General features: G+C 41.7%; 1 protein-coding gene and 1 long non-coding RNA gene across 2 annotated transcripts in view; one reads left to right on the top strand and one right to left on the bottom strand.

Annotated features, from left to right (window-relative positions):
- Positions 1 to 12,166, top strand: part of PHF2 (PHD finger protein 2) — a 762,463-nt gene that overhangs the window by 404,476 nt on the left and 345,821 nt on the right. The window contains exons 12-13 of the mRNA XM_068253616.1: positions 21 to 434; positions 4,714 to 4,836. Coding sequence (XP_068109717.1) covers positions 21 to 434; positions 4,714 to 4,836 — 537 coding nt within the window. The remainder of the gene's footprint in view (positions 1 to 20; positions 435 to 4,713; positions 4,837 to 12,166) is intronic.
- Positions 1 to 12,166, bottom strand: part of LOC137532757 (uncharacterized) — a 72,651-nt gene that overhangs the window by 1,171 nt on the left and 59,314 nt on the right. The gene's annotated exons all lie outside the window — the stretch shown is intronic.

The raw sequence follows: 12,166 nt of genomic DNA on the forward strand, positions 1-12,166 counted from the left end.
GTCTTTTTCCTTAAATTTAGAACGCATCTAAAGTCAAGATGGACATTAGTGCCAACACGATACCAGAAGGCAACAATATATTGGAAAAGATTGAGAAAGAAGAACCTCCCTCCCCTGTGCCAGAAAGTCCCCCGAGTATGGAAAAAGTTACAAAAAAAATGACTAATAAGAGTGAAAAGCTGTTCAAACCCCCAAAACCTCCAAAACCACCCAAGCCTCCCAAAGAGGAAAAAAAACCCAAAAGTGCCAAACCACTCAATACTCTAATACCACCAAAACCTCCCAAACCTTCAAAAAATAAAGATGGAGGAAAGAAGAAGACAAAGAAGGTGAAAGAGTTACCACCATCACAGCCACCTACTCCAAACCTTGATGTTCTGGAGGCCCACACTAAGGATGCTCTTATTACAGTTGACACACCAAAGAAGGGGGCAGTAAGTCTGTATTTATATCTTCTGTCCTCATCTATCTATCTATCTATCTATCTATCTATCTATCTATCTATCTATGCATGCTCCCAAGGGCCTCCCACTGAGGTACCACAACTACCAGCATGCCACCATAGAAGAACCACAGTTCTCTGTATGTACCCATAAAGGCATCACAGCACCCAGCATGGCACCAAAGCACACGGTATTCCCACAGAGGCACCAGAGCACCCAACATACCTCCATTGATGCACCAGAGCTCCCAGTATGCCCCCATAGAGGCTCCACAGCTCTATGGGGGTATGCTGGGAGCTGTGGTGCCTCTATGGCGATATCCTGGGAACTGCATTGCCTCAATGGGGTTATGTTGGTGCCTCTATAGGGAGGCTGTGGTGCCTCTATGGGGCATGCTGGGCGCTGTGCTGCCTGGAGCCTCCGCAGGGAGCATGCATCATTGTATGTGTCCTTACTGTTCCTACTCCAAACTCCACCTCAGCAGAGTAACACAGTGGGAGAAACTACTTACCTCCTCCATTCGCTTTCCAAGTCTGGAGATGTCTTCTGTACCTGGTGACTCTCCACCTAGCATCTGAGAATCTGAGTACTGCCGTCAGCTACCTGACTCTGTCTGGGGGACATCTGGGGAACCCCAGAATAGATCCGGGGCATGTGCCACTGATCTTTGGGGCTAGCAACGCCCCTGCATCTATCTATCTATCTTCCTATCTTATCGCTGTTAAGGCCTTGTTTCCACTTTGTGCGCTTCTATCCGCTTCTGTCCGCTTTTCAGCAACATGTATCAATCAGTAACATTGATGTGCTGATAAAAAGCGCACAGATGGAAACAAGGCCTAAAAGGGAGAGCTAAGCAACTAAATGACTATATAAAACTCTTTGAGAAAAAAGTCGAGATTGGCCAGTGATTGTACCTAAACTGTGCTGTTCTATGCACATATTTTATTTTTCCCATCAAACAATATGTGAATTGCAACACGAAATACACGATCTATGTTATCTCCTGTACGACATGCTGTATACAATATGTGGGATGCACTACACATCACCTCAGAGCCCGCATAGCAGAACATTATTGTGGTACCAATTGGAATACATTTCGCAAATCTGAAGTTTCTAAACACTTTGAGACTGTACATGGGAGGGATCTATCTTCCTTTGTTTTTCAAGGGGTAGAACGGGTAGTTTGTCCGGTTAGGGGATGCGATCTGCAAAGATTACTTTTGAAACGTGAAGCTTTTTGGATTCATAGGCTAGGCACTCGTATACCACAGGTCTTAACAAGAGATGGGATCTGAGTTTAGTCTACACATATTGAAATCCCTTTGTTTCTCTTTTTGACAACATATCGTATCTAGTTATCAATTTATGTAAATTGTTGTTGCCGTCTTCTCTCCTCCCTCCTTTCCGCTAATATTTAACTTTGTAGTTTTTCAGTGGTAACGCTTTTTTACATCTTTTATATAATACTTTTGATGTTATTATTGTATTTTTTGTATTGTAAATGTTGGGATGTATGTCTCTTTAAGGGGCAGCTTGTGTGTTCCCGGGGGTGGAGTTTTCTCTCCCCCGGCCACATATAAACTCCCTCTTGTACAGGTTCACTTTTAACTACGACTAAGGGCAGATGGTAGGCCCGATACGCGTCAGTTGATCCTGTGATTTGATGTGATGTGTCTGTGGATTTTTTCGAATGAACTCATCAGCCTTTTTTTACCTCAACCTGTTGTGGTCTGAGGATCCTCCTTTCTACTTTTATTTTTGTATTGTAAACTTGAAGCAAAAACTTAAAGAGAACCTGAACTGAAAATAAAAAGTCAAAATAAACATACACAAGTCATACTTGCCTCCCATGTAGTCTACACATCAATCTCTTTCTCCTCTCCTGCATCCTGTTTGACTACTGTGATTGATGGAATTCTCTGTCCTCCATTTTAAAAAATGGCAATTACCCCATAACAGCTTCCTGGTCAGCACATTGTTAAACTGTTATATTGCCCACTTGAGCCATAGGGAAACATGGACATTACCTTGCACATTGTTGTAACTGACAGCAGCTGATAAATAACTGACAGCAACTGGTATATTTCAGTTCTGACAAAATCTTGTCAGAACTAGAAGGGATCACTGTAAAAAGAAAATGGTCAGCTTCAGAGAGTAACTAATGGTGAGGTAAGTGTGTAATATTAATATGCAGCTGCATCATGTGTTTATTTTAAATAATTTTACTCAGTTCAGGTTCCCTTTAAGGTAACATTCTGTATAGCCATTGGGTGCTCAGATTCACCTTTCTACACCTGTAGTAGTACACATACATTTGCATCATAAGCATGTAAGAACCTCTATGTTGTTGCTTTTTTTTACCCATATTTTTTTTCATTTGGTGGTGGGGGGGAATTTGCGGCATGCCCTGAAAGTTTCTATATGAACTATCTTATCTATCTTTACCAATTCTTTTTGGTATGCTGGATGAACCCTTTTCTGGGCTTTACATTTTATTGGTGACTTTGTTGAGAAAGTTTTTTTTTCAGTTCATTATTGAGAAAAAAAAGCAGGGAGCAGATTTTTTTTCGTACAGTGACGTTTCAGATTTTTACTACTTGTCCTCAATTTTTTCACATTGATTCCATTGGATAGGATTTAAACACATCATGTCATAGGGATAAGAAGTGAGTTGAACACTGACAAGAACACAGAAAGACAGAAGGAAGGGAGCACTGTTCCAATAAGAGAATGCAGCGTGCCTAGGGCCTCTCCCCAGTGCCTCCTGGGGAGCACAGTCCAAGTAGAACAAAAAGGACCAGCACCGTTGACTGTATGAAAGCTCTTTAATAACCCCAAGTGGCAGCAGTGACAGACTGCTGTTTTGGTTACACAACCTTTATCAAACTGCTCAATAGCAGTTTGATAAAGGTTGTGTAACCGAAACAGCAGTCTGTCACTGCTGCCACTTGGGGCTGTTAAAAAGCTTTAATACAGTCAGCGGTGCCAGCCTTTTTTGTTCTACTTGACAAGAACACAGACACAGTAGCATATCCTTCTCTACACGTACATATATGTACGCTGCAGGTGAACTGGGCGTAGGGTGAGCCGAATGATGGCTGCCCTGCTGCCGCTCAAATTCTTAAAATCCTTGGCGGTTTAAAATACTATTCTCCCTTAGAGTCGTTGTAACTCGGAGGTAGATGTAATTCAGGGTCTGTCAATCTCTGGAACCCCGATTATTACTTCCCTCCCCCCCCCTCTTAGTATAACATTACTGCTACAGCAGCACCTAGTTTTGGCGCTGAGCGCCGTGCATCATAACCACCTGCTACGGTCTCTACTCCACTCAAAACTAAATAGAACATTTTGGATGAAATTGGGCTGTAAGAAAGAAAATCATGTCAATATCCATGTATGCTTGCTTCACTAACCGTTATACATAACATCACTGACAACTTCCAAGATACTGTATGGCATGTATACCAGTGATGTAAGTTATATATAGTTTATGCTATGTCTACTATTTAAATAAACGTATTCATATAACTGCAGCATATTTATTGCTGACACATTAAGGAACTTTAAGATTAAAGCTATCAAATTTCATATACCGGTAGGTCCCAGTGATAGGAAGTAAGAAAAAACTCTTTATTGGGGCACAGTCATCAATAAATATACTCCCAAAACATAATAACCCCTTTCATACTAATAAAAAACAAAATAAAAAAAATCCTGAATTGGGATTTGAATGGGACTAAAGTAGATCATCATGTTTTTTTCAAAAATGTAACAAACAAAAACTATGGTAGCCATCCTTCTACTTTTCAGCATATTCTATGTGGAGTACTGCCTAATTTTGAATGGCACTCACTACCTGTGATGTTCCAGATGTTAAATGATATCAGTCTGACTTTTGGGCCCTTGGCTTGTACACAAGCTAGCACATGCAGTAAGTTGCATGCGCCTGCACATTTCATAGACCCAGCTTCCTGAGAGACTAAAAAGATCTAAACTTACAAATAAGTGGCACATTCTCAGTAGAGTAGTACTTGGATGTTTACATGCTGAGATTAGAAGGCTCTGCTGAGTGTCAGCACATCCTGGGGAGAGGGTGTCATTTAAAATTTGGCGAAATTAGTGGGAGGGATTGAAGCAGTATAATGAGTTTGAAGCAGTATAATGCATATCTAGTATTGAAATAACCTCAGTTTAACCTCAGTATTGAAATAACCTAGTATTGAAATAACCTCAGTTCATACTGGTTGAATCCGTGCATTCTCAACAGGCACCTAAAGAGGAGATAAGTGCCCCCGTCAAAGAGGAAACAATCAAACAGAACAATGAAATGGAAAAAATTGAAGTAAGAGAACAGAATAAAATCAAAACGGAAGCAAAGTGGAAATATAAGGTATAGTGGATGCTTTAGTCTTTTTAATATGTGTGTGTGTGTGTGTGTATATATATATATATATATATATATATATAAAATACCACACAAATAATTAAATGTTTCCATGTTTTTATTGAACACACCATGTAAAACATTCACAGTGCAGTTGGAAAAAGTATGTGAATCCCCAGACTAATTGGAGTGAGGTGTCAGCCAGGTTGGAGGTATTGGTTACAGTACCCTGCCTTATAAAAAAAAAAAACACACCAGTTTTGGGTTTGCTTTTCCCAAGAAGGATTGCTTTATGTGAATGATGCCTCGTACAAAAGAGCTCTCAGAAGACCTATGATTAAGAATTGTTGACTTGCATCAAGCTGGGAAGGGTTATAAAAGTATCCCCAGAGGACTTCTGGTTCCAACGCCTGAAGTGAGGACGGCGGGAAGAGAGCTCTGCTGAGTCTGCCCGGTCTTCCACTCTCCCACACCCAACAGAGCAGCTGCAGTTCTACGCCTGTCTAGCAGGAGACAACAGGGGACACTCTAGCAGCGATTTCGGGCAAAATGGAAAAGTATCTAACCCGTTCTCAGCGCAGGGAAGGAGTGGCTCAAATAAAAAAAAGACGGCCATGGGGTGAGAGGCACATGAGGGGAAAGCTGCAGATACTCCTCTGTGGGACCAGGACTGACACGCAGTGCCAGACTGGGACAGTGATATGGAGGAAACTCACAGTGAGTGTGAAGGGGAAGCTGCCAATCTAGATAAGCTGGCAACCGCTGTAGTACGAAAACTTGCTCCTAAACTACAGAGTATGATTTACCAGGCTCAGATGCAATCCCTAAAAAAGGTACACAAAGATATCCAATTGCACACTACCCGCATTAAAACAACTAAACCGCGAATCTCTGACCTAGAAGATGAAAGGGCTTTTCACAAAGCTACAATTTGCAGGTTAGAACATGAGAATGCAGAAATGCATGAGAAATTACAAGACCTGGAAAACTGTTCCTGCCGGAGCAATATCCGCATAGTGGGCCTGCCAGAGTCACATGCTGCCTCCATGCTCATGAACTTTAGCGCGAAAGATCTCCCGCAATTGTTAGGCCTTGCAAGGTTGAAAGAGCACACAGGGTGGGTCCGCCCCAGGACCACCAGAAAAACTCAACTACCAGGGTAGTAATGGTGAAATACCTGGATTACTCAGAAAAAGACAGCATCCTGAGGGCCTATAGACAACCACAATAGCCTTTAAAGTATCAATGATTACGCCATTGAAGTATTTAAATTGCGCCAAAAGTTTACAAAAAGTGCGTTCTTTATGTGTGGATTACAAATTGAAATTTGCGCTCATGTATCCAGCAGTTTTGCAATTAATGGATCACCAGGGGAAGCAACATATTTTCAAACAACCAGAGGATGCTGAATGGTTTTTGGCTCACTTTCAAAGGATTCCCAAGCTGCACATGTCATGCCAGAGAGAGCTGAAGATAACCCAGATTAATGAATTCTAACACAGAGATGTCAATCTTTGGATGTGGGTGCTATACAGTTATACGATAAGGGTAACTTGAATGGAGTAATATGATATCATTGTTCTACTCTGTTATTGTTATTTTCTCAGTTAAGATCGGGTAGATTATTATTATTATTATTTAGTATTTATATAGCGCCGACATATTACGCAGCGCTGTACAGTATATATATATATATATATATATATATATATATATATATATATATATATATATATCTTGTCGCTAACTGTCCCTCAAAGGAGCTCACAATCTAATCCCTACCATTGCCATATGTCTATATTATGTAGTGTAAGTACTGTAGTCTAGGGCCAATTTTAGGGGGAGCCAATTAACTTATCTGTAGGTAGATAATGCTGATTGCCCATCTGAATCTTTAATCCAAACGCCCATGATCAATGAGTATTAAGATCATTTCATTTAGCATTAAGGGCCTTCGGGCTCCAGAGAAATGCTCTCAAGTGCTCCGACATCTGCAGAAAATACGAGCAGATGTAGCGTTACTTCAAAAGTCACATTTATCGGAATCCCATTCCAATTTCTCAAAAAAAGATGAGTGGGTGAAGTCTACTGCTCACCTGCAGAAAACAGGAAAGCGGGGACTATAACACGAATACATAAACATATTCTAAATCGAGTAGTAGATCATGATTGTGACCCTATTGGGCATTAGGTGAGGATTTGCTTACAACAGGGATCTGATCTTATTGATATCTTTAACATATATGCACCAAATGAATATAATTTATCCTTTTTCCAGATGCTCAGCACTAAAGTAAATAGTTTGCCCTCTTCTCAGAAAATTTTAGGGGGGGAACTATAACACAATTTTGGATATAGTGGAGGATAGGACTTGTAAACATCCAATTAATAAGCTTTATACGAAAAAAGCCCTGCAATTTCAGTCCTTTAGAGAAAAATTAGATTTAATTGATGCCTGGAGAGTACTCCACCCATACGACAAGCAATTCTCATTTTATTCTCTGACACATGATATTGGTCTAGACTAGTATAGACTATATCCTTATACAGTATCTGATTCACTCATATCAAGAGTGCAACAGGCACAGATACATGACCTTGTCATATCTGATCACTCTCCCATAATGCTAGAACTCCCGAAAGGACCTGACATTCTATTCAGAATCTATGAAAACTGTAGAGAGGGTTAGAGAGGCGGGGCAAATTCACCAAGGCAGTCCTACAGAAGACATGAGGAAAAACTGGGTGCAGACCAAGGCAGTGGTAGACAAATGGCTCAAAACCCCCAAAAAAGTTACACTCAATTTATACTTCACTACATTTCCACAAGTTTGGGTATAAAACGAGGAAGCTATTAAGCTCATTAGCTAAAAGTGCTTTAGGTACTACTAGTATAGCAGCATTTCAATATAGCAGAGGTTTTTTAACCACTTAAGGACCATGGGCTTAAACCCCTCTAGTGACCAGGCCATTTTTTTACAAATTAGGCCACTGCAGCTTTAAAGGCTTGCTGCAGGGCCATAGAACTCGGCACACATTGATCCCCTTTCTGCCCACCAACAGATCTTTCTGTTGGTGGGCTGTGATCGCTCCCCCAATGTTTTTTTTTACAAATATTTGTTTAATTTTACAATAAATTTCCCTTTTTATTTTTATTTTTTTTAACTGACCCTCCCTCCCTCCCCCCTGCCAGTCAATCAGCACGATTGGATGTCATAGGCTTCAGCCTATGACAGTGGATCGCTTCTATGCCACCCAGGGGGACAGCGCTGTCGTAGATCGCATCGATGTACAGAGTAAATAGACGGTGGTTTCGCCGTCTAACAGTCTCCTAGTGGCGATCACCGCTGGAAGACTGATGGCAGAGCAGAGCTCCGTCAAGTGGAGATGCGCACGCATCGGCCATGCGATTTCCTGCAAAACCCGCCCCAGGATTTCACAACAAATTGGCGTGGCGTGAACCCCTCTGTTCAAACCTTTTCCTCTCTGGTACAATTTTGACATAGTCGAATATATTGACCAGTGGGAATACCTATAATAAGGGGGCCCGGATGGAAGCTTGAGTCATGTAAATGTGTTGCCCTCTGTTTTCTTCCGAAAAGTAGAGGTGCAAAGGACACCACCCTACTTTCAGATTTTTAGATCTAAAAAGTGATCTCATTTAAATCATATGTATACATCAAACAAATGTTGCAACTATTTACATTCAAATCCGAAATAATTTTTAGAAAGGAGTTCACATCACCTCACCAGACCAGGAGCACGTCATCAGTGTAACAAAGCCAGTGGGCAGCGGGGGCCCCAAAAGCTTCACGCCCATATACCTCCTGCCTCTCCTAGTGCCCTAAGTGCAGGCTAGCATAGGCAGGGGTACACGCTGCCCCCATCGATGTGCCCCTGGTCTGGAGTTTTATCAAAACAAAAACTGTTAGACAGCTACACAAATTCAAGAGCCTCATGAATTAATTGATTTCTTACTGGGGGGTAAGTGGCTGACCTGGATAGAAAGAAGCCCGCTGCGGCAGGACCGACATCATGGGGGATGGAAATATACAACGACTCCACACCCACCAGGATGTCGGAATCGCCACACCGAAAACCCCTCAAGTGTACGCAACACATCACTAGTATCCTGGACATAGGATGGCAACTCAAATACAAATTGCTTCAAAACCATGTCCAGGAAACTACTTATACGTTCACCTCTAGGACATATAGTGCTGGCAGTGGCGAGGAAAGTAATTTACAACAAATGGATTTAGCCGTCACATCCAACAGTATGGGATATCCAGCAGGATCTTTGACATCCATTTACTATGAATAAATTAGATGCATGGACTCACATGGAAAAAAAAATAAATCTTTCTTTAAGAAGTGGAAGAAATATATCGAGTACAACTTTTCCCCAGAGGACAGTCAACATATTGTTAAACCTTTTAGATATTTTACATGGTACGCTACCATGGACTTGTTGGATCAATTAGGGTCAATTAGGCCCTTTGAAGTTAACATAACTCCAGACTGCTATGGTAGAAATAAGGAACAGCAGAAAGGGTGGGGGTGGAACGGTGGGATAGAGGGAGACAGAAGGTATAGGAGAGGAGTTGGGTATGTTTGAATTTTTGGGGGGTTTTCTTTTGTGTTGGTGTATTAAGGTATCTTTGCCTCATACCTATCAAGACTGGATGTTTACTGTGAAGGTCTGAATGCCAAAACTCTCCAATACAGTTATCTGTTTTATGGATAAAAATTCAATAACATTTTGTTTAAAAAAAAGTTTCCAAAAGCCTTGCAGTTTATCAGTCCACTGTCATGTGAGGATACCACAGAGGAAGCCACTGCTAACCAAAAGAAATCCCTGCACATTTAAAGTTAGCAAAAGAGCACCTGGATGTTCCACAGCAGTACTGGCAAAAATATTCAGTAGACAGATGAAACCAAAGTTGAGTTGTTTGGAAGAAGCACACAACACTATGTGTGGAGAAAAACAGGCACAGCACACCAACATCAAAACCTCATTCCAACTGTGAAGTATGGTGGTGGGGGCATCATGGTTTGGGGTTGCTTTGCTGCGTCAGGGCCTGGACGGATTGCTATCATCGAAGGAAAAATGAATTCCTTAATTTATCAAGACATTTTGTAGGAGAACTTAAAGTGAAGGTCCAAGCTTAAAAAAAAAACCTCCACTTACCTGGGGCTTCCTCCAGCCCCTGGCAGTCGTTCTGTGCCCTCGCCACAGCTCCGGTGGCTCCCGGTTTTCCCCGCTGCAGAAGCCGACCTCGCCAGGTCAGGTTCCGGGTCAGCTTCTTGTGCGCTCTACGGCGCGGGTCACGAGGTCCGGCCGACGTCATCAGGATTATACTGTGCAAGGGCAGAACTACTGCACCTGCGCAGTACAATCCTGATGACGTCAGCCGGACCACGTGACTCGCGCCGTGGAGCGCACAAGAAGCAGCGAAGGACACCGGGATCCACCAGAGCTGTGCTAAGGGCACAGAACAACTGCCAGGGGCTGGAGGAAGCCCCAGGTAAGTGGAGTTTTTTTTTTTAAAACTTGGATGTTTCCTTTAAGGCCATCTGTCCACCAGCTGAAGCTCAACAGAAGATGGATGTTGCAACAGGATAACGACCCAAACAATAGAAGTAAATCAACAATAGAATGGCTTAAACAGAAGAAAATATGTCTTCTGGAGTGGCCCAGTCAGAGTCCGAACCTTAACCTGAGTCAGATGCTGTGGCATGACCTCAAGAAAGCGATTTACATGAGACATCCCAAGAATATTGCTGAACTGAAACAGTTCTGTAAAGAGGAATGGTCAAGAATTACTACTGACCATTGTGCACGTCTGATCTGCAACTACAGGAAACGTTTTGTTGAAGTTATTGCTGCAATCAGGTTCAATCAGTTATTAAATCCAAGGGTTCATATACTTTTCCCACCTGCACTGTGAATGTTTACATAGTGCGTTAAATAAAAACATTGAAACATTAATTATTTGTGTGGTATTAGTCTAAGCAGACTGTGATTGTCTATTGTTGTGACTTAGATGAAGATCAGATCACATTTTATGACCATTTTGTGCATAAATCCATATAATTCCAAAGGGTTCACATACTTTTTCTTTCTACTGTATTATGTGGCACAGCACTGGACTGGCTGTGATCAGTCAAACACTTTTATCTAAATCCCATGTCATGTTATATCCGACTAGTGCACATCCAGCAGCAGCCATCATTCTCATTGTTAGAGTATGTCTGACAACAGGAGCTAAAGGGAACAATCCACTGTCAGACTGACGCTCAACACACACCATACAATCTTGGTTGTTCAATCTTACCACTTTCATGTAATATAAGAGCTTATCCAATCAATCATTCAAGGTATTTTCAATCTGTTGGCCCTTATGCTACATAGATTTGGTAAATCTGTACAACCAAGATTGTATGATGTGTGTTGAGCTTTAGTCTGACAGTGGATTGGTAAGATTTTATGTATGTTCTGAAACTTAAAAAAAATGTTTTTCAGCAAGGGTAATGGTATGGTTTAATTGATTTTTTTGTTAAAGTGAGGTTAACTTTGGAGTATAACAAGAGCATCTGATGATAAATCACATAGGGCTCGATTTACAAAACGGTGCTAACTTTAGCACTGGCCCTTAGCACGTCTAAACTCACTCCAAATCTGGTGAAAAATGAAATTGCGTGCGCTAAAACAAGAGTACGCGCGCTAAAGCAGTACTTCGCGTGAAGACGTGATGACGCCTCAGATCGCGCGTAGTGAAAACAATTGCACGCGATGTGAACTTAGGAAATAAGACTATACTGGCGCTCAGTGTCAACCTAGCGCACGCAAACTATTATGCGCTCATTTAAGTCTGCTGAGTACATTACCACAATCTATCTATCTAGTGCGCAAAGTACCATATTTAGCGCGCGAATCACGCATCGCGCACAGCGAATCTCTGTGCGCGCGCTACTATAACTCATCCTGCGCGCGTTATACTTTGTCTAGCGCGTGATGGCTGAGTTAGCACCTTTTCGTAAATCGAGACCCTAGAGGTTACCTACAGTGAAAATGTTATGCACATGCTTTTAGCAGATTGGAGCAGTGGAGATGGAATATATAATGAGCTGAGCTCTAGAGATTCCCTGTTGGTCAGTGTAGCTGTCCACCACAAAAATAGGATGAGTTAGGAATGTTAAAAAAAGGGACTTCATGCTGAAACTAAGGAACTTCCTCTTGACCACTCTGAATAGCAATAGAATTTCTTCTGGATAAAGCTCTAGAACAAAAATTTGTCATCGTGCACTTTTCACACAAGGTAACCTTTGATCA

The sequence above is a fragment of the Hyperolius riggenbachi genome, chromosome 9 (genome assembly GCF_040937935.1).
Source record: "Hyperolius riggenbachi isolate aHypRig1 chromosome 9, aHypRig1.pri, whole genome shotgun sequence".
NCBI classification, from domain to species: Eukaryota; Metazoa; Chordata; class Amphibia; order Anura; family Hyperoliidae; genus Hyperolius; species Hyperolius riggenbachi.